Source organism: Prosopis cineraria, unplaced genomic scaffold (genome assembly GCF_029017545.1).
Source record: "Prosopis cineraria cultivar Desert tree isolate PC_DT_omini unplaced genomic scaffold, ASM2901754v1 PC11, whole genome shotgun sequence".
Taxonomy (NCBI): domain Eukaryota; kingdom Viridiplantae; phylum Streptophyta; class Magnoliopsida; order Fabales; family Fabaceae; genus Prosopis; species Prosopis cineraria.
The window spans coordinates 22,362,489-22,384,737 of NW_026555342.1; the positions used below are offsets into that span (position 1 = coordinate 22,362,489).

The following is a 22,249-nucleotide window of genomic DNA, read 5'->3' on the forward strand; positions in this document are numbered from 1 at the left end:
ATTGCATTCTAGTGCTACTTGTGATGTAATTAGTACTCTCACTATGTTAGACTCTGCTAAGCCCTATTTAGGAGCCCTAAGAAAAATTAAAATGCCAAATTGGGATAAAATTACTATAACACATACTGGTGTTGTCAAATTATTTGATAATGTTGTGCTGACTGATGTTTATTATACAACTCAATGTTGCTATAACTTGATTTCTATGTCTAGGTTAACTAAGGAAGATAAATGTGTCATATCCTTTTATCTTGAATTTTGTACATTGCAGGAGATATCAACTGGGAGTTCCAGAATGATTGGTAAAATCAATAATAGGCTATACCTAATTGGCAAGAGCATAAATCTGGAAGCCCTTATGAATCTGCATAGTGATAATGATATTCGACAAAAACATTTATTATGGCATCATAGGCTTGGTCATGCTCCATTTGATACTATTAGACATTTAGATTGTTAAAAATGAAGTTTTTGGTTCTGTTCCATGTTTTAGTAAGTGTGAAATTTGTAGTTGTGGCAAACAAACAAAATTACCTTTTTCTCTTAGCAATTCAAACACTTCATGCTGCTTTGAATTGATTCATTCAGATATTTAGGGTCCTTATAAGGAGCCCACATACCAAGGTCATAGATATTTTCTCACCATTGTTGATGATTTTTCAAGATGCACTTGGCTTTTTTTAATAAAGCATAAGAGTGATGTTTTTTTTAATGTTTGCAGAATTTTATTGCTTGTGTCAATAACCAATTTTCTATCAATATAAAGAAAATAAGGAGTGATAATGGATTAGAGTTTGTAAATAATAATGTTAAAAGATTGTTGGCTAGTAAAGGAATTTTGCATGAAACAACATGTCCTTATACACCCCAACAGAATAGGGTTGTAGAAAGAAAGCATAGGCATTTATTAGAAATTGCTAAAAGTTTAATTTTTCAATCCCATGTTCCTTTTAATTTGGGGTGAAAGTGTAAAGACTACTGCTTTTCTTATTAATAAAATACCTTCTAAACAATTAGAAAATAGAACTTCTTATGAGTTGTTATATGGCAAACAACCTGATTTATCTTCATTGAGAGCCTTTGGGTGTTTAGCTTTTGCTATTATCCTTAATAATAATGATAAATTTCTTTCCAGATCTGACCCTTGCATTTTTCTTGGCTACCCACCAAATCAAAAAGGCTTTATACTTTATAATATTGCTAATAGGAATATTTTTATCAATAGACATGTTACTTTCCTAGAAAATAAATTTCCTTTCAAGGATCAGTGAAATAAAATGGATTTAATTTCAGAAAATGATCACAAACCTCCTTTTATAGATCTTTTCTTTTTTGAAGAACAAGAATCACCATTAGTGATTCCACAAAATATTTTCGCTCAATCTGGAACAAACTTACAGCAATCCAATCCTGAGGAAGACTTAAATGAAGGACATGGAGATGAGACAGTCATTGACACTAAGCAACATTTACAACTAGCACTTAGAAGACAAAGAAAACCACCTTCTCGGCTAAATGATTACATATGTCAAGCTGCAAGTGTTCAGACAGGTAAAAAGGTAAGATATTAATATCCTATACAAGAGTATATTACCTATGCTAGCATTTCTCCAGATTATACAAATTTTTTATTAAACGCAGACAACATTTCTGACCCTTACAGTTTTGATAAGGCTGTTAAGGAATAGAAATGGGTGGATGCCATGAAGGAAGAAGTGAAAGCATTAGAATAGAATATAACTTGCGATATAGTTACTTTACCTAAAGGGAAGGTTCTTATAGGTTGTCGTTGGGTTTTTAAGAAAAAATATAAAGCTGATGGAAGTTTAAAAAGATGTAAAGCAAGATTAGTGGCTAAGGGCTATAGTCAAAAGGAAGGGATTGATTATTTTGATACCTTTTCTTTGGTTTTTAAGATGGTTACATTAAGAATAGTTCTTACCCTTGCTGTGAAACATTAGTGGCCTTTATTTCAAATGGATGTGCACAACGCCTTTTTGCAAGGTGATTTCCATGAAGAAGTGTATATGAAAATTTCACAAGGATTTAAGCAATATGGCAGAGACAAAGTCTGCAAATTGAAAAAATCCTTGTATGGATTAAAACATGCGTCACGGCAATGGAATGCTAAACTTATTGAAGCTTTAATCAAAGGGGGTTTAGACAGAGTAAGTATGGCTACTCTCTTTTTATTAAGCAAAAGGAATATGATATAACTATTGTTCTATGCTATGTTGATGATCTAGTTGTGACAGGGAACAATATGCATGCTATTAATGAAGTTAAGCATCATTTACATCAAAATTTTAAAATCAAAGATTTAGGTAACTTGAGATATTTCTTGGGGATTGAGTTGGCTCGATTAGAAAAAGGTATTGTTCTTAATCAAAGAAAATACACTCTTGATCTTATATTTGAGATAGGACTTAGTGGTGCAAAGCCATTGGGCATTCCTATGGAGCAAAATGTAAGGTTAACTGCAGAAGGAAAGGTACTTGCAGACAACAATAGGAAGAAGAAACATAAAAGAAAAAGAAAAAAAGGAGGATCCTTTGCTTCAAGAGCCAACCACATAAAGACATTTGGTAGGTAGACAATCTTACCTTACAACTACTAGGCTTGATTTGTGTTATGCTGTGCGAAAATTGAGCCAGTTTCTGAGTTCTCCAAGGAAGTCTCATATGGAGGCTGTACTACATGTGGTTTGATATCTGAAATGAAGTCCAGGATTAGGAGTGCACCTGTCAAGATCTAATATTAATAATTTGGAGTGTTTTGTTGACTCTGATTGGGGTACTTGCAATGACTCTAGACAATCTATTTTTGGATATTTAGTGAAGTTTGGTGGGTCTTTGGTTTATTGGAAATATAAGAAATAGAGTATGATTTCTAGATCATCAACTGAAGCTGAATACCGAGCTTTGGGTTCAGCTGTTGCAAAGGTAATTTGGTTAACTAGAATACTTAAAGACTTTGGTTTAACTAAAGTAGAACCTGTCAAGGTTTTCTATGATAGCAAGGAAGCTATTCATATTGCTAGTAATCCCGTTTTTCACGAGAGAACTAAGAATTATCCTCATAGACTGTGTGTTCACGTTTGTATTCGTGGCATAAACTGCATTTGGTTGCTTACATTTATAAACTGTATGTCTATGTTTATCAATTATTTTGATAAATCCCCCAAAAATATGTGAATTTTTAATTAATTGGTGATTTCATACATAATGATTTTTAATTTAGTAATTATTATTATTTTACTTATTTATTTAATCATTTTAACTTGTCAAGATCAAATGTTAAAGCTGCTTTGTCATTATATATTTAAATGTTTTTGTCATTGAAGTGATATGGAACTTTTATTTTAAGTTCACGAATATGTTTACATTAAATTGCTTTCTTATTTAATTTATCTAACTTTTTTATTTTATTCATTTTGATTCTATAAAATATTATGGTTGGGACATTATTTATTGGAAAGTTATTTGAATCTCAAATAGCATAGTTAATGTTGTGCGCACTGCTAACTACTAAAGGACTTTTTGTTGAGCTGGGTGAAGAATTATTATGTAAATATCTCCTATTGATGTAATATATCATGACGATATGATTAGATGCTCTATATAAACTATAGTTAAGTTTTTTTTTTTCCTTGTTATACCTTGTTTGTTGGTTAGAAGGAGTAGAACTCTTGATTGTTAAAATTTTCTGTTTGAAAATTTTGTTATAAAATTTTCAAGAAGTCCATTTATAGGTGGTTTTGCCAAAATTTTTACACAAATATTAAGGCTTTTTTTTTTTGGAAGACAAAAATATAATAAAAAGACCTAGAGTTGGAGTCTTTCCCGTTTTGGTAGCTGCGAGTGATCCTCTTGGAGTAGATTGCCTGTTGGTGGAAAAAGATTAAAAATATTCTAAATCCAATACAAATATAATTAAAATTTAAAAAATAATTCTTTTTCTTAAATTAAAACTTAAGATATGTGTGTTTTACAAAGAGATTTCATGTAGGTCACTTTTATATTTCAGTGCGTGACAATATTACTTGAAAAAAAGTATGCATTATTGATATCTTCTTCTTTTCCTCCAACAGGGATAAAGTCTTCCACGACTTTTTCGCGGCCAACAAGTCTTCCATGATAATGTCTTGTAATTGATAATCACACATGTTTGACTTGATTTCATTTTATTTTTTATAAGAATTTTAAAAAGAATTGTTTCACACAAGAACGACCCAATTAATTATCAGAAAAGTGTTCCATCTTGAACTAACCAAAAAAAGTATTCAATTTAAATTCTTCCTAACATGACACGGATTCAAGCATTGACACTTTCAAGGGAAAAAATTGTTTGTTGGATAAATTTTAAAATCTCTTCTTCGATACAAGCGTTGTAAAATATATCCGTCATTGTTTTCACGTCTTTCAAGTCGAATGAGCACAAACGAACAGTGATATATATATATATATATATATATATTACTTAACAGCTGAAGCTCCTCTTTCTTTAACAAAAAGCGACAGTAAAGAATCTCCGGCGGGGGGTAAAACACAAGAAGATCATATAAGTTCTATATACTTATCTTCTTTTAGATTACTGTAACATACATACAAGAAATGAGAACAATGCATCAGGGATTTTGTGCAGTAACCCAAAACGTACAATAACCACAATTAATTTTTGTGAGATATAAAAGTGACACACTTGGCGAATCATCAGAAGCTATAGTAACACCAGAAGAGTTTGTGTACGAGGAGCTACAGCTTATATTCTAGTTTTGACTTGCCTCTGAAGCATTGGTGGCGCTTGATAGGATTGACAATGATGTTGGAAATTCATTATACGTTGGCATAGGATAACTTGAAGGAAGGCTAGGAAGTGAAGCTTCGAAGTTAAGCACATGAATGGCTTGCCTTATTGAAGGCCTACGAGTATGATCAGGATGAGCACACCAGAGCCCAACGATCATGAGGCATTTGATTTGATCATGGTCAAAATGACCTTCAAGCCTTGAATCAACTGCTTCCAGAATTTTCCCAGTTCCATAGAGATGCCATAACCAATTTACTATGTTTATTTCATTTTCTGGAGCGTCATGATTGATGGGTTTTCTTCCACAAGCTATCTCCAAAGCAACAACTCCAAAACTATACACATCAGATTCTTTACTAGCCCTTCCAGTAGTGACACTTTCAGGAGCCATATATCCAATAGTTCCTGCCAAAGCTGTAGTTTGTGATCCTTTCACGTGGTCTACAAGTCTTGCTAACCCGAAATCTCCAAGTTTTGCATTGAAGTTGGAGTCCAGCATGATGTTGCTTGATTTTATATCTCGATGAACCACACATTGTTCCCATTCTTCATGCAGGTACAATAACGCAGAGGCCAAACCTTGAGCTATTTTGAATCTGGCTGACCATGTCAACAACGTCTGGTCCTTGAAGAGATGTGAATCTAAACTTCCATTTGGCATATACTCATAAACCAGCAACAGTTCTTTCTTTTCATGACACCAACCGATTAGTTGCACCAAGTTTCGATGCCTTAGTCGACTAATAATTTTGACTTCTGAAGCAAAATCCTTCTTCCCTTGTTTAGAACCTTCTGATATTCTCTTTATGGCCACATCGGAGTTTGAATCTTTGAGAAAACCTCTATAGACACCGCCAAATCCTCCCTGTCCAAGCTTGTGCTCATCTTTGAAATAATTTGCTGCACTTGCTAGGTCAGCATATGAGTACTTTTTGGGTCCTGTTCCATTTTCAAAATCATCGTCACTCATGTTCTCATTAGAGTCATCATTTTCCTTTTTCTTTTTGTTCTTCCACGTGACAAAAAACACCACCCCAAAAACTAAAACAAACCCTCCAACCCCTGACCCAATTGCAAGTGTTGTGGCATCCGCATTTCTATTTGTGCTCACGATTGGACTCGGACTTGGATTGGGAGTAATATTTGGCAGCTCCTGTGAATAGAAACTCCATGTACTGACCCTGTGTATTGCGAAAGAAGATCCTGTGGCAGCTGAGAAACCAAAAGTTACCCATTCAGGCAGGTACTCTCGTAGGTCAACTATCAGATGAAGCCGTTGCGTCTTCATGGTGTTATTTATAAAACTAGAGACTGAGATGCTTAAATTATGTATACTTGAATTGTAGCTGATGAAAGCTTCATTTTTGCCCCCTCCTGTGATATTAGCCGACCATGGCACAGTACTAGCAGACATAATAGAATTGATATCGACACCTACATGTACACCCGGAGGATCCCAGCCTGTATTTGGATAGATATCAAACTCCACAGCAACAAATGGATGATCTGTTGAATTAAGTATCGTTTCTTCACCACCAATTAGCAGACCCATTGAACCTCCTACCACTTTTGGCGGATCAGGAAGCTGTGAATCGATAGGAGCCAAGAAGAATGCCATCCCATCTCCAAAATTAGTGCTGCCCAGTGAGTTAATCACAAAGGTAAAATTGGTGTTGAAATCTGTCAGTTTCCTTGTGGCTTTGTCCCACAAGTGCAAGTGTTGATGATATGTGGCTCGTCCCGCACGGTTACTCTGGTCTTCATCCTTCTGGTTGGTTACTAACTCGATGGATGATTGTGTAGGGTAAGCTGATCCATTGCATTGTATGTCGTTGTTATTGGGGTTGAAACTGGAAGAGTTAAAGGATAATAAGGAAGCACGTGGTAACAGGAGAAACAAAACTGTCACTAGCAACATCTTCACCTGAAAATTCTTCTGTTCAATCTTTTCTGGGTGAGATGCTTATGGAAACGAGGAAACCAAGAAGCCATCCTATTTAAATAATAAAAATACATAATATATATATGTATGTATGTACGTATGTAATTAATACATTTAAGTTAATATGTAAATTTAATTAAGAAAATAAAATTTTATCATATGAAAATATTTTAAATTATAACATAGATAATATAAAATGATACATAAAAATATTTATTTTCATAAAATATATTAATTGATATTAAATAATATATTTATTAACTAATAATAAATATTGATTTAAATATTTATATATGTTAACCTATATGTTGATAATATATATTATCAACATATTTAAATAAATAAAATACATACATATATATATAACATTAAGTTAAATATATGTGCCCAGTTAAATAATATATATATGTATATATATTAAATTCTGCTGATTGAGAAATTAAATGATATCATGTCATCATTGGATAGGAAACTGGTGAAATTAAATGATAAGGAAAAGGCATGGGCTATCAAGAGGAAGAAGACCGTTACTTGCAAAATCTTCATCATAAAATTATTCTGCTCAAGCTTTCAGGGCCAAGACATCAATAAAAATTTTGATATTTTTTATAAATTAATTATCTAAATTTACTCTGCTCAAACTTATTTTCAAAATGAGATGTTTACGAAGTCGAAGGCATTGCGTGTGTGTTTTTCTTTTACACATAGGTTCAAATATTTTTCTACTCATGTGCCTCTGTCTTAGTCTGCCATATTATGAATACTATGAATCCGTCAATGGTTCTTCTAGTGGGGAAGCCTTCAATTTTGCTTTCCAGAAGTTGGTCCCATCAGCGAAGCCATCAACTTTGAATAACGACGAATTCATTCGCCAATACTATGAATCCGTCAATGGTTCCTCTGGTGGGGAAGCCACCAATTTGATTTAATTCAAGACAAATTAGCAGCCCTTAGTCGAGAACGTCTGATACTCTAAATTTATTTTCTGTCTATGTTTTTTTTCAACTTTTAAAAATGGGGATTTGTATTCGATGCTCATCACAACTTGATGAGCATCGCATGCTCATCAAACCTTGCCTTTTATTTCAATCTAAATTAATTTCTACCATTCATTTGAATTAATTTTTAAATATTTTTAATATTATATTTATTATATAAAAATATAAAAAATTTTAAAATTTTAATAAACTTGTTTATTATCAATTTGACAAGTACATATTTAATCTAGCAATTCAATTTAATATTAAAAAAATTTATAATTTCACAATTTGACTATCTATAAAATCTGGACAATTTAGATATAATTAAGATGATCTAATTTAATATTAAAAAATTTATAATTTTATAAATTAACCATTTAAATATATTCTAAATAGTCTAGATTTAATATTAAATTTTTTAATATTTTTTATTTTACTAAACATAATATTAAAATATTTAAAAATTAATTTAAAAGAATGGCAGAGATGATTAAAGGTTGAAATGAAAGGCCAAAATTGCTCCTAGTCTTGATTTGCATTCGATGCTCATCACAGTGATGAGCACCCAATGATGAGCATCGAATGCGGATGCTGAAAATTGTGCAATCATCTCACTCATCCTAACAAAAATTAACTTTAACTATTAGTTGATTAAAAAGAAAAAAATAACCTAAAAATTAAAGAAATAATCAAAAAAATTATAATAAAGGATCCAAAAATTACAAATAAGGATCCAAAAAATAACAAAAAATGACTAATGGTTCAAGTTAGCTTTTATTAATAATAGGAGCCAGATTATATCATTTTCAAAAGTTAAAGAAAACATTGTACCAAAAATGAGATTAGAACTTCATGTGTTCCTAGACTTAAGTTTAGGGGGTCAATGTATAATTTTACCCATAAAAGGAATAGATATACAGAGTTCTAACATTTTTATAATCTAAGATAAAAGAGTAAAAAAAATTAATTAAAATATTTTAATCCTATTTATTGAATTTTTAAAATTGAACTCAATAAAATCTCCTCTCCGTTCTAACTAAACTCATTATTAAATTTGTATTTTTATTATATTAAAATGAGAGTAACAATTTTTCATATTATTGCAGGGAAAATGAAAATAAGGATCTCATAAAAAAATAATGTCAAATTAAAAATTATAATATTAAAACATAAGACCATGAATACTAAGTTTGAGAATTAGTTATAAAAAAAAATCATAACTTGGCATTAATTTTTTTTATGGGTCCTTCCTTGTCAATTCCCCAATCAACCCCTCCGCCGTAAATAGCCAGCTTCTCATATGACAAACTAACATCCACGTGTCACAAGGAGGATATAGCTTTGGGGCGTCAGGCAGAACAAACATGCAGTATACTTGCATGTCACATATGTTGACAGATGTGGGCTGCACCAAAGGGTCAAGATTGCCGTATAGCGATTAATCATGTTGATTTTCTTTTGGGCCTTTAATTCTTGTAAAATCTCATGGACAAAAATAAATCCTTTAACGACCTTATTATAAGATTATAGCATAAGTGACCTCATGAATTACCGTTACATTTATAATATCTAGTCATATGCATAACCTTACAATATTTACATTATGAAATAAATAAATAAATCTAAACCATTAAAATTGGATGACATTCATAATAGTTTGAAACTGCTGCGAAATGAAAATAGAAGGCAATTCTTTTCACGAAGCATTAAATTAATCAGAAATATTTCAGTCGTCTTTTCATATATAGTGTCGTTAAACTTCGAAGAGCAAACAAAGGATTATTATCTACCTTGTATTGTTGAGGAATATGTTATGTATTCTTCTTATTTCTCTTTTAAGCATGTTGATAAAAGACAATTTTATATATTTTTTTTTTTTAATTAAACTTTTAAATATTTATTTGAGGTTAATTGAAATTAATTGAATATTATTTGATTTTATTAGTCAAATTTTAATTTTAAAATTTTAACTAACTAAATCTTGAGTTTTAAAGTGTAAATAATATTTTTAATTTTTTTTACATAGTTGCTATTTTATTTTATTTGTGCAAATCTTTTAAATTCAATTTGAAAGATATTAATGAAGATTATTTTAGATAAAAAGAATATAAGCATGATTGAAGATCGAATCAAAAATAAATCTTTAAAATTTTGTTTAAATTTATTTTCATTTGTTAAACCACATGCACGGAATTGAATTATAAAGAGATGCAACATGTGGCTATAGGAGACGCACAACTTTTAAGTTCTATTTGGTTCAAGAAAAGAAAAAGGAAGGAGATCAAAGGAGGAAATGTAGGGGAAGGGAGGTGAGGGGAGAAGAGAGGAGGGAGGGGGAGGGGGAGAAAAGAGAGAGGAGGGCAAGGGGAGGGGAGGGGGGCATCCTCCCAAATTTTTGGGGGGGGGGAGGGGAAGGTTTTGGAGTAAAAGGGAGGAAAAATTTTAAAAAATCTCCACCCCCCTCCCCTCCAACCAAACACTACCTTATGGGAGAAAGGCATCACTTTTTAGGGTTGGCAGCCGAAAAAATTTAAAGGAGCTCATTTTAATATGCAGTGTTGTTGGATTTTTAGTTTTACAGAGAGCAAAATTATTTTTGTGATTAATCACAAATTATGATCCTAAATTTTAATCAGAGTTTTTAATATGATATTCAAAAAATATTTTATTCTAATTTTATTTTAATTTGCTCTTATTCTCTTTACATCTAAATTTTATGCTTTTATTGCAATCGCTAATTAGGGTAATTTTATTGTATGATTTTTGGATTATAAATTTTATATGAGGTTTTATTTGCTATAATCAATTAATATAGCATCGTAAAAGTAATTTGGCCTAGCTTGAGTGATTATTTATGCTTTATTTTTGGTGTGGCTTATTTAAAATAGTTGTAGGTCAAGAGAGATTTTAATTAATCTATAACTTAATTTCTTGTTTAATTCTTGAATGATAATTTAAAAAATAAATAATAAGATTAGAATAATAAAGTTAAATAAAATTAATGTATTTTGTAAACAAGAAAGATTAAGTTTAGATAATTGGATTGTGATTGATTGTGCTATTTATTCTTAATAATTTTTCAATTGAATTTTCTTTATTTATTTAATTTTAATTTAGTTTTTTTAAAACTAATTTCATCATACCTGCTTTTCATAATCATAATTTAAGTTAGTTCATTGACTCTTAGGGAGATAACTTAGACTACACTTTATTATAAGATTTAATTTTTATTAATTTTAATGCTATTCGACAATAGTGTCAAATGTTATTTAGAATATTTTAAGGATTTTTTTACTATTTATTATGCCATTATTAAAATATATTATTTGATATAATATTGTTCTAAATAGTCATTATTAAATTGTCTTTTTCTCCTAGTATATATTGCACTCTTCACAATAATAATAAACCTGGCTTTTTTTCAATCTTTATTGGTTTCTCTCTTGTTTCTTATTGCTTCCATGGCACTAAAGTCACATAATATTATTTTTTTCATGAAAAGTTAATGCCTTCATTAGTTATAAGTTCAATGGGATCATATTTAGATTAGTGTGCAACTGTCATGCCCCAAAAATAAGGCATAACGGGCACAAAATATATGCACAAAAACCCTAAATCCCGCAAGCCTTAACTTAAGAAATTAAAATTGTTAAATCATGGACTCATTTGGTCCAAAATTATTTCACTTTCTATGCAAGTCATACAATAGAAGTAATAAGCGTGAGTGTGATACTCACAAATATTAAGCTAATTAAGATTTGTTCAAGATACACTAAAAATTAATAGAACTGCAGCTAACAATTAACGTTCTAATTCAATCTCAATTAAAATCAAGCATTCATGGATTTATTAAAACAATGTTTACTATTACTATCTCTCTCTGTCCAAATGTTATGAATCCGCTGAGTGATTGGCCCGTTAGGACTATCAATTTCCTTGCATTCACACTAGCAAATAATGATGTTTCCACATAGCACTAGATATTTAAGAATAGTCATTGTCTTGTCATAAGAGTATTTTGAACTTTCTTTTCCCGCGTCAATACCACCCCTTACGCCTTTGCTTTTTTTATTTGACTTTTCTTGATTTGTCCTTTTTTGAGAGTGAACTTGGAAAGAGAAAATTTTTCCTACAACCTCCTTGTTGACCGCTGTATTATTCTGAGAGATGTGCTTATTTTGACTAGGAATAGGCGAAGTGGCTTTTTCTCGGCTCAAGGGATATGCAGCCTGAGTGTTTTCTTCTCTTTGCTCAACCCTGCTGTCACAATCATCCCTTTTTTCATCACCCATTTTCTTCCTCCAGACCATATTTGAACCCTTATTTGTGAGAATCCTGTCCTTTTCTTTCCTTATTTAAGCTCCCATATCTTCTGCGAGGACTGCAAATCTAGAGGAGTTGGTAGCACCTGACACTCCTTTCGGTCCTTCTCTTTCGCCCAGAGTGCAAGTCAATTCTACCTCTTAAGTTGTTCAGACCTTGAGACCCTTGGACGAAAAGGACGTTTTCTAGCATCCATTCCCCATATCAAACCTCAATCGAAATACCACCGGCGTTCATCGGATTAAAGGTCGGAGTTCGTTTCTGAACCTGCTCTTCAACTGGGTTTTGTAAATCATTTTTGTTCAGTGTGATCATGACAAAAAATGGTATCTCATTCGTACTTGGTCTAAAATCTAAAATATATGCAAATCCTGTTTAAATAACTTCACAAAATCGAAGGAAGTGAGTTAAAAGCATGTTAACTAATTAAATTTGTCTAAAACTTACTGTCACAGATGATATTTCCGTGACCGTGTAAAGACCAAGATAATGAACGGTCCGCTGGTTAGCCTCGCACAATATGGGTAAAGGGGGCGACATTAGCATTGGGGGTGTTCTGCCTCAGTCTTCGGACTGTGTGCACAACTGGTTGGGGGGCTAGTGCCGCCTCCCTGATGAGCCCATGGCAGGGCGAAACCAGTGTGATCCGTACGTGGTAAGGCTTGTCCTGAGGATTATGGGGTCCTCCAGGACGCCGCACGGGCGCCGTGTGCTGCGCCAGACTCTCAGCCCGTGACAGAGTGGTATCAGAGCAGGACGTACTTTACTGCCGTGTGCGCGTGGGGTCCCACGTTGGGACTGGTCGGCCTCGGCACCGCTCCAGAAAGGCCTCCGAGCAGGTGGGTCCAAAAGTGGGGACTCGGGCGGGATGGTTGGCCGTTGTCGACTCCACTCCTGTTGGCTCGCGGGTGCGAGTGGGTCCGAAGAGTGCAGGACTCGGGTGGCCACTCAGCAAGTAAGCTGATGTGTTTGTGGCAGTACTGTACGTACGATCCTTGGGCGGAGTCGTTCTCCCCTAGCACGAGGGCGTGCTAGATTGGGTGTGGGAGAATGTCACAGATGATATTTCCGTGACCGTGTAAAGACCAAGATAATGAACGGTCCGCTGGTTAGCCTCGCACAATATGGGTAAAGGGGGCGACATTAGTATTGGGGGTGTTCTGCCTCAGTCTTCGGACTGTGTGCACAACTGGTCGGGGGCTAGTGCCGCCTCCCTGATGAGCCCATGGCAGGGCGAAACCAGTGTGATCCGTACGTGGTAAGGCTTGTCCTGAGGATTATGGGGTCCTCCAGGACGCCGCACGGGCGCCGTGTGCTGCGCCAGACTCTCATCCCGTGACATTACGCTACCTTTCTCTTTCATCCCTATTAAAACAAGGTTGCACATTTTCCATATCAATTAACTCAAATTTAATTGCAGATAAGATAATGATAAACTATAGACAAGGAAAAGCCATGCCCTATACATTTTCTAAATATGTAGGGCTTATATTAGGAAGATTTTTTTAAGTAGGACTTAACTTTTGGAACGAAGAGAGTATATATATATATATATATTGTTGTGCAGTTAATATATATATATGACAGGAAAGAGAATATTTCTTCCAAGAAATTGATAGTACTGAGTAGACATTTTTCAAGTAAATTGCTACATACACAGAAGCTATAATTCGAACCCTAACCTTAAGCTAAAATGATGATAACCTTTAACACTCATTAAGGTTTCATACTGTAAATGCATTGATTACATTTTATTCTATTTTGTGAGTTTGTCCCTACCTGCTCCGTGAGGCCACACTAGTCTTCTTTTATTATTTATTTTGACAAAAGTATATCTTTAAGGGAAAATTAATCGGTTCCTTATAATTAATTTTTTTACTTTTGAATTAAGTCCATATAATTTATTTTTTAAGCAAATGTTTATAAATTGATCTATTAGATATATTAATATCTGAAAGTTAAAATTAATAATAAATTATTAACTTTTCCAAAAGAAAAATACTTGCAGAGTTTATAGAACATTTATTTTAATAATTGGAGTAAAGCTGTATTTTTGTCCTAAAGTATTCTCTAATGAACATTCAACACCTGAAACTATTGGCAGGAGTAATTTTACTTTTAAAATAATTAAAACAAAACATTTTTCCCATTTTCACTAAATTTCCTAATGATCAATAATGTTGGAGTGCCAGTTAATATTTCTATCAATCAACATTGGAAATTTGATAGAAAAGATAAATATACTCAATTTTGGTTACTTTAATAGTGAATTATTAACTTTCCCAAAAGAAAAATACTTGTAGAGTTTATAGAAAATTTGATTTAATAATTGAATAAAGGTGTATTTTTGTTCTCAAGTATTTTTTGAGGAGCACTCAGCACCCCAAACTATTGACTGAAATAATTTTTCTCTTAAATTAAAACAAAATATTTTTTCCTTATTCGCTAAATTTTCTAATAGTCAACAATATTGAAGTCACAATTAATCTTTCTGTCAGTGAACGTTGGAAATTTGATAGCAAAAGCAAACATGCTCCATTTTAATTACTTTAATAATGAATTATTATGAATTATTAACTTTTTCAAAAGAAAAATACTTGGGTGTATTTTTTGCTTGAATTATTAACTATAATAATGAATTATTATAGAAAATTTGATTTAATAATTGGGTAAAGGTGTATTTTTGCCTTGAAGTATTCTTTAGGAAGCATTCAGCACCTTAAACTATTGGGTAGAACAATTTTGCTCTTAAAATAATTACAAAAAAACATTTTTTCTATTTCCACTAAATTCCCTAACGGTTAACAGTATAATGTTGGAATCCCAGTTAATATTTCTACCAGTCAACATTAAAAATGTAACGGCAAAGGCAAATATACTCCATTTTAATTACATTAAGAGAAATATCTTAGAGCCAAAAATGCACTTTTTTACCCTTAATAATTTTGGTCAAAATAAAAAATTTAATTTAATACACTGTTTTCTTTTTGTTTTGTTTTTTGCTAGATAAAACACTATTTTCATTTTTATTAAATTTTCATGGGAATTCTATATGTATATAAAATTTGAATTATGAAGACTATATAATTAATTCTAAAGTTATATGATCTTTTAATAAAAATATAAATGTTCTAAATTTTTTTAAAGAAAAATTCAAGAATTTTAACTATAAAAAATGTAATAAATTAAATTATAAAAATTTGATTAAAATAAAATAAATTATAGAAATCTAATTTAAAATTGAAAAATACTGTAAAAAAGTTGCATATATATATTTTTGTTATCTTTAATCCTATAACAACAAGAATAGACACGCTGATGCTCCTCTTTCAGTCAATTCCTGCTAATGTTTTCTGAGTAGTTAAAAATTTTAATTGCAGATGGGACTTAGCTCCAAAAAAGTTATTACATTTAATAATTAAGAATTGATTAAACTGACTTTTCTTGATGAGCATAGGTGATTTTTCCCCCCTTTTCCGCGAATAGGGATCATGTCTTCTACGATTTTTTTGGGGGCCAACCATGCAAGTTTTCGATGATAATTAATGTCTAGTAATTGATAATTACTCGTGTTTGATTTGATTTGATTTCATTTTATTTCGTGAATGTGTCCCGTGAGTTTACATCAATTTAAAAATTTGTTTTACACATGAACGACCCAATTAATCATTAAGAATTGCCGTTTCTAACTTACCAAAAAAAAGTAATATTTTTTTAAATTCATCCTAAACGAACTACAACAATTAGTGCTAATACTTTTACCATGTTTTGATATCAATATCTATATTTTTTTGGTTTCTCCTAATCCCTTAATTTTTATATGAACGTAAGTCCATAATGTCACTCGCAAATACGTATTCTATTAGGTTTGTCTTAGTCTAATATATCTAAATTATGTGCTTTAATTTGTAGAAGTTGGTCCCATTTGGAAAGCAATCAATTTTGGATAACGACAAATTATAATCCAATTGGCTTGAAGGACTAGAGGGGGGAATTTTAATAAATTCGGTTTAAAAGGAATAGATTAGTGGATTTAGAAAATTTTAATAAAAGAAAGATATAGAATAAAAAAGTATGGAAAATAATTAAAATCTTTTAACCTCATCTCTCCAGTTTTTTTTTAATCTGTTTTCTTCCGACCAAAAACATTATTAAAGTTGTATTTTTATTTTATTAAAAAAAGAATAATAATTTTTCAGAGATTAATAATGCAATGAAGTAAACGAGTTAGAGTGCATAAACTTTCGAGGTTTTTGTTGTATGTCGCTATTTCTACTTGAATAATGCACTCTCTCTAATTCATAATTTAAGTATTTTTTTTTCTCACTTATCCTAGAGTAGACCCAATTTTCTTCCCTACTATTTTCACATAAATATTGTTTTAAGTTTTCTCCAAAAAATTTATTTCTTATAATGATTAATACAAAGTTTCAATTTTCTTACTATTTTATTTTTTTTCATTATCATAAGGTTTTAAAATAATGACGCAAGCATCTCTTGCTCAGAAGAATTCTTTTTCTTCAAGATCGACGGAATTAAAATTGACAATAGCAATAATATCTTCATCAGAAACATAAATTCCTAGTAAACTTATTGTACTCAAGCTTACAGTGTGAGACGTTTATCCAGTTCAAAAAAATTAAAATGAAAAAAAAATCTGACAAACTTATTGTACGTACTATGGGGACTGGGGAGAGCGGTCTCTTCTTTGTCTGCTCAAATTTTTTCTCCATTTCTTGCAAACTTGATCATTTATATTATTTTATTAAATAATTTTTTTAATTATAAAATTAATAAATAGTCAAGATTAGAGAAATGGAGACAAAAAAAGTTAAAAAAAAAGGAGAGACCCCCTCCCACCTATTATGTCTTAAGCTTGGTAATTGAGATAATGTTTATCGAGTTAAAAAAAACTAAGACAAAATTAATTTTAATTTGAAACAATTACATACAAGTTTTACATAAAAAATTAATAACTACAAGATTTATTAATAATTGAGTTAAGGGTAATTCAGTTGTTAATAAATAATTTAACATAATACTCCCTCCTAATTTTGAACGTCTTTTTTTAATCTATCGATGTTTACTATTTCTCTTTGTCCTCGATTCCAAAAAATGGGCCCCCACTCAGGAAGAAATCAATTTTAGTACCACTAAGTGCACAAAGCCGAATGCTATGAATCTGCTGGGTAATTGGACCCCTTTGGACTGTCATTTTCCATGCATTGACACCTTGCAAATAAATGAATAAAATAATGACGGTTCCCCATAGAACGATGTTTAGGAATGGAAATTGTCTTGTTATGAGTGTATTTTAAAAGCATTTTTTATTCACTCGTGTATTTTCTCTCATTTTATTTATAAATTATTTTTAATATGTTTTATTAAAATTAATAAAAATCTTAAATTTTATTAATTTTATTTTTAAAATTTAATAAGTTTTTATCTCTATCCATAAAAAATATTCTTAAATTTTATTATTAATATTTTTTTTGTTCAAATCATTTAATAAGGATAAAAATATAAGAGGAACATTAAAAATTAGCAAGTGTTCTATAAATAGAATTAAATTTTTTCTTCTCTTTCTACTCTATAAATAGGACAAGAGAAGTATCTTAAAAGCATGTTTGTTCACTCATGATAAAAAATATTCTTTCTTTACCTCAAATTATAAGATTTTTAGATAAAATTTTACATACCAATAAATCTCATTAAATACACTTAACAAATTTATTTTTTAAAAAATAAAAATATAAACTTTAAAAAATATCCTCTATTTAACATATTGAAAAGAGAGATTGAAGGAGATTAAGTAGAGAGAGAGAGAGAGAGAGTAATATTAGAATAAGCCCATTTAATAAAATCTTATTCTTTTTGAAATGTCTTATACTTCATAACACCAAATATCCACCCAAAAATGTCTTATAATTTATAATGAAAAAAGTATCTCATTCTTACACATTCTTAAATATATGTAAATCCTGTTAAATAACTTTTCAAAATTGAAGGAAGTGAGTTAAAAGCATGTTAACTAATTAAATTTGTCTAAAACTTACATTAATTTAATTTCACTCTTATGCCAATTAAAACGAGGTTGCACATTTCCCATATCAATTAACTCTCATATTTAATTGCACGTAATGATAAACTATATACAGGGAAAAGCTATGCCGTTGACATTATCTAAATATATGGGACTTATATTTGGAAGAACTTTTTAAATAGGACTTATATTTTCAAATGAAGAGGGTATATATATTGTTACAAAGTTAAAAAAAATGTTATAGGTGTGTTCTAAAACTATTTAAATTAGATCAAAATTATATCCTTCAGCCAATCAATTATATCTATTTGCGTTATTTAAGATTGCACATTAAGACTCATCCATGGATTCCTTATTCCTTTAAGCTACGATTGAATTAGCATGGCTTTGGATTTGAGTTAAATATTTCTCCATTTGAATGCTTAAAATTCTATTCATTTAAATTTGATTATAATTTATTTCTTATTATAATTTTTTTATAATTTTAAATTCATTTTGTGTCCTAATTATTTAAAGTTTTAGTCACTCTTTAATATTTTTGTTTTGTTCACAATTTTACTGCTGGTGCCTTTATCAATCTCGCTTCTTTTATCTTCTTTCGTCTTTTGTCTCTTGTCAATTAAAAAATGAAAGTAAGTCTGTCATTCCCAATTTTTTATTTTTGCTAAACACTTTTTCTTTCTAACATACATTAATACTAAATGGAACCCCAAGCAGAGTAACATGTTATCTTATGTAAAATGGAAGGCCCAAATTAGCCCCTTGCTGATGGGCGTCAAATGTGGATTCATAGTAATTTACTATGAATTATCTAATTTAATATTAAATTTTTTTATAAATTATATAAATTAATTATTCAAATATATTTATGGATTTAATTTAATATTAATATTTTTTATAATTTTATAAATCAACTATTCAGATATAATATTAATTTGATAAATATAATTTTAAAAATATCTTAAAATTAATTTTAAATGAACGGTTGGAATTATTTTAAAATAAAATGGAAGGTGGGATTCACATGTTGACTGTTGAGCACTGAAATGCAGACTCAGGTGATGACGATGGCAAAGCAGTAGCCGGTGACAACATGGAGAGCTCAGGCCTATATAAATATTTCTTTGACCAACCTCGATACCTATAAATTAATTCAATACTCAAGAGATAGAGGAATCGTAGACATTGGTACTGTTTTTTTTCTTTCTCCTTTATCCAATCTGCAACAATCATCTTTTTCTTTTTTTTTTTAAACAGTAACAATCATTCATTGTACTGGTTTTTTAAACAAATATTTTTAAACTCATATCTCCTCAAAAAAAAAAAAAAAATAGTAATATACAAAAGTAATTTTCAAATCACATTTTTGAAATAATATTTAATTTTTATTTTTTATAAATTATGTTTTATTTTTTATTTTATATATGACTAAAATTAGTTATTATTTTTTAATTACTTATAAATACACAATGTAATACCTATGGCTTTATTTTCTTAAAATTTTTTAACTATGGCTATTTTTAATTTATTAAAAGAGATATCTATTTCTTCATATATTCTCTTGTACATTACAATCTACAAAATTATCATATAATTGCATTTGTGTGGTTTAAATGTTATAATAATCCTAAAATAATAAAATAATACATAATAGGTAATTAATACTAAATAAATGAGAAAATAATAAAAGGTTGAAGATTCTGTTTAACAAATTGAAAGAGTCATTATATTAATATGCAATAGGTTAATATTTTTAAAATTATAATGTTTTATAGCATGTGTGATAAAATTTTCCTCGCGCATCACACGAGGAAGAACTCTAGTTTAATTTAATACTAAAGAGATGGAGGAATGGTAAGCATTGGTAGGCTAAGAAAAACCACACATAATTTTATTAATCTCCTGGATTCCATAGTCATCTCACCCTGAAAAGCTCGAGCAGGATATTTTCTTAGACAAACAAAATCAGGATTTTCGTTTTCTGATGATGATGATGATGATGATGATGCCACAGGAGATTTTCTTGCTCTTGATGATCCCCAATCTTGTATTCTCCTTAACATTTAACTTTCCTAGTTTCAGTTCATCAGCTAATAATCGCATAACATAAGAAGGATCAGCTCACCTAGAACCACCATCGATCCAGCTAATTAGAAACTGGCAAGATCAAGCCTTGAAGGAGAGTGTTGGTCGAGCCACATATCACCATCCAATGCGCCTGTGGGACAAAGTCACCGGGAACATCAAAGACTTCACCACCAATTTCACCTTCGTGATTAGTTCAAAGAGTCGTTATGGAGATGGATTGGCCTTCTTCTTAGCCCCAGCTGGTTCAGAGCTTCCCAATGTCACAAAAGGAGGTTCTATGGCTCTGACTCTTGATGACCAGCCATTAAATTCAACAGACAATCCATTTGTTGCTGTGGAGTTTGATATCTATAAGAATCATTGGGATCCTCCCAAGGAACACGTGGGAGTCAATATCAATTCCATGAGATCTGTTAATAATTTGACATGGTTGGCTGATATCCCTGGAGGGAAGGTAAACGAAGCTTTCATCAGTTACAATTCAAGTACGCAAAGTTTAAGCATTTTGTTCACTGGTTTTGTTAACAGCACCACTGTGCAGCAACATCTAAATCAAATAGTTGATCTCAGAAAGTATCTGCCTGAATGGGTTACTTTTGGCTTCTCAGCTGCCACTGGAAACAGATCTGCAATACATAAGATCAATTCATGGAGTTTCTCATCAAATAATTATTGGGATCCTCCAAGCGAGTTCTCAGAAACACCTTTGAGCCCGAGCCCGAGCCCGAGCCCGAGCTCGAGCTTGAACCTGAAGAGTAGAAATAATAACACGACAAAACTTGCAGTGGGATTAGGGGTTAGAGGGTTTATTTTAATTTGTCTGTTCAGTTTGGTTTTGGTAGGAGTATGGAAGAACAAAAGGAAGATGGAAGAGGATGATCATGAGTTTGATAAGCACATGCGTGACGACTTTGAAAGAGGAACAGGACTAAAGAAATTCTCATATGCTGACCTAGCAAGTGCTACAAATTAATTTAAAGATGCACAGAAGTTAGGACAAGGAGGATTTGGGGAAGTTTACAAAGGTTTCCTCAAAGATTCAAACACCTATGTTGCCATAAAGAGAGAATCAGAAAGTTCTAAACAAGGAGTGAAGGAGATTGCTTCAGAAGTAAGAATTATTAGTCAACTGCGACATAGAAATTTGGTACAACTAATTGGTTGGTGTCACAAAAGAAAAGAACTATTGCTAGTTTATGAGTATATGCCAAATGGAAGTTTAGATTTTCACCTCTTCAAGGACCAAAGTTTGCTAAGATGGTCAGCAAGATTTAAAACAGCTCAAGGCTTAGCCTCTGCATTGTTGTACCTGCACGGAGGATGGGAACGGTGTGTTGTTCATGGAGACATAAAGTCAAGCAATATCATGCTAGACTCTAACTTCAATGCAAAACTTGGAGATCTTGGGTTAGCAAGACTTGTCGACCATGCGAAAAGTTCACCAACTACAGCTTTGGCTGGGACTATGGGCTACATGGCTCCTGAATGTCTTATTATGGGGAGGGCTAGTAAGGAATCTGATGTGCATAGTTTTGGAGTTGTTGCTTTGGAGATAGCTTGTGGAAGAAAATCTGTAAACCAAAATGCTCCAGAAAATGAGATAAATATAGTGAATTGGGTGTGGGAACTCTATGGAAGTGGGAGAATTCTTGAAGCAGTTGATTCAAGACTTGAAGGTGATTTTGACCATGATCAAATCAAATGCCTCATGATTGTTGGGCGATGGTGTGCTCATCCTGATCATAAGCATAGGCCTTCTATAAGGCAAGCAATTCATGTGCTTAACTTTGAAGCTCCATTTCCTTGTCTTCCTTCAAGTTATCCAGAACTAACTTATCATGAACTTCCTGCAGTGGGATCATCATCATCTTCAATTCCATCCAGCACTGATGCTTCAGAGGTAAATGAAAACCAGAACTCAACATTATTTATTAGTTCAAACACAAACTCCTCTGGTTTCACTGCAATCACTTCTTGTAATGTTTCGCCAATATCCATGTCACTATAAATTTGTGGATACTGCTCGCGTTCAGAATGTATAGTTTACATAACTCCGATGTCACT

General features: G+C 31.5%; 1 protein-coding gene and 1 pseudogene across 1 annotated transcript; one reads left to right on the top strand and one right to left on the bottom strand.

Moving 5' to 3' along the window:
• Positions 1-4,580: 4,580 nt before the first annotated feature.
• On the bottom strand, positions 4,581-6,752 carry LOC129287297 (L-type lectin-domain containing receptor kinase IX.1-like). The gene has a single exon (XM_054923512.1). The coding sequence runs from the start codon at positions 6,725-6,727 to the stop codon at positions 4,769-4,771; it is 1,959 nt and encodes a 652-aa protein (XP_054779487.1). The 5' UTR covers positions 6,728-6,752; the 3' UTR covers positions 4,581-4,768.
• Positions 6,753-7,479: 727 nt separating this feature from the next.
• LOC129286331 (L-type lectin-domain containing receptor kinase IX.1-like) lies at positions 7,480-22,193 on the top strand (annotated as a pseudogene).
• Positions 22,194-22,249: the final 56 nt, after the last annotated feature.

What these genes read in the sequence shown, in the direction of transcription:
- LOC129287297 (XM_054923512.1), bottom strand. Translation starts at nt 6,727, where the DNA reads ATGTTGCTAGTGACAGTTTTGTTTCTCCTGTTACCACGTGCTTCCTTA.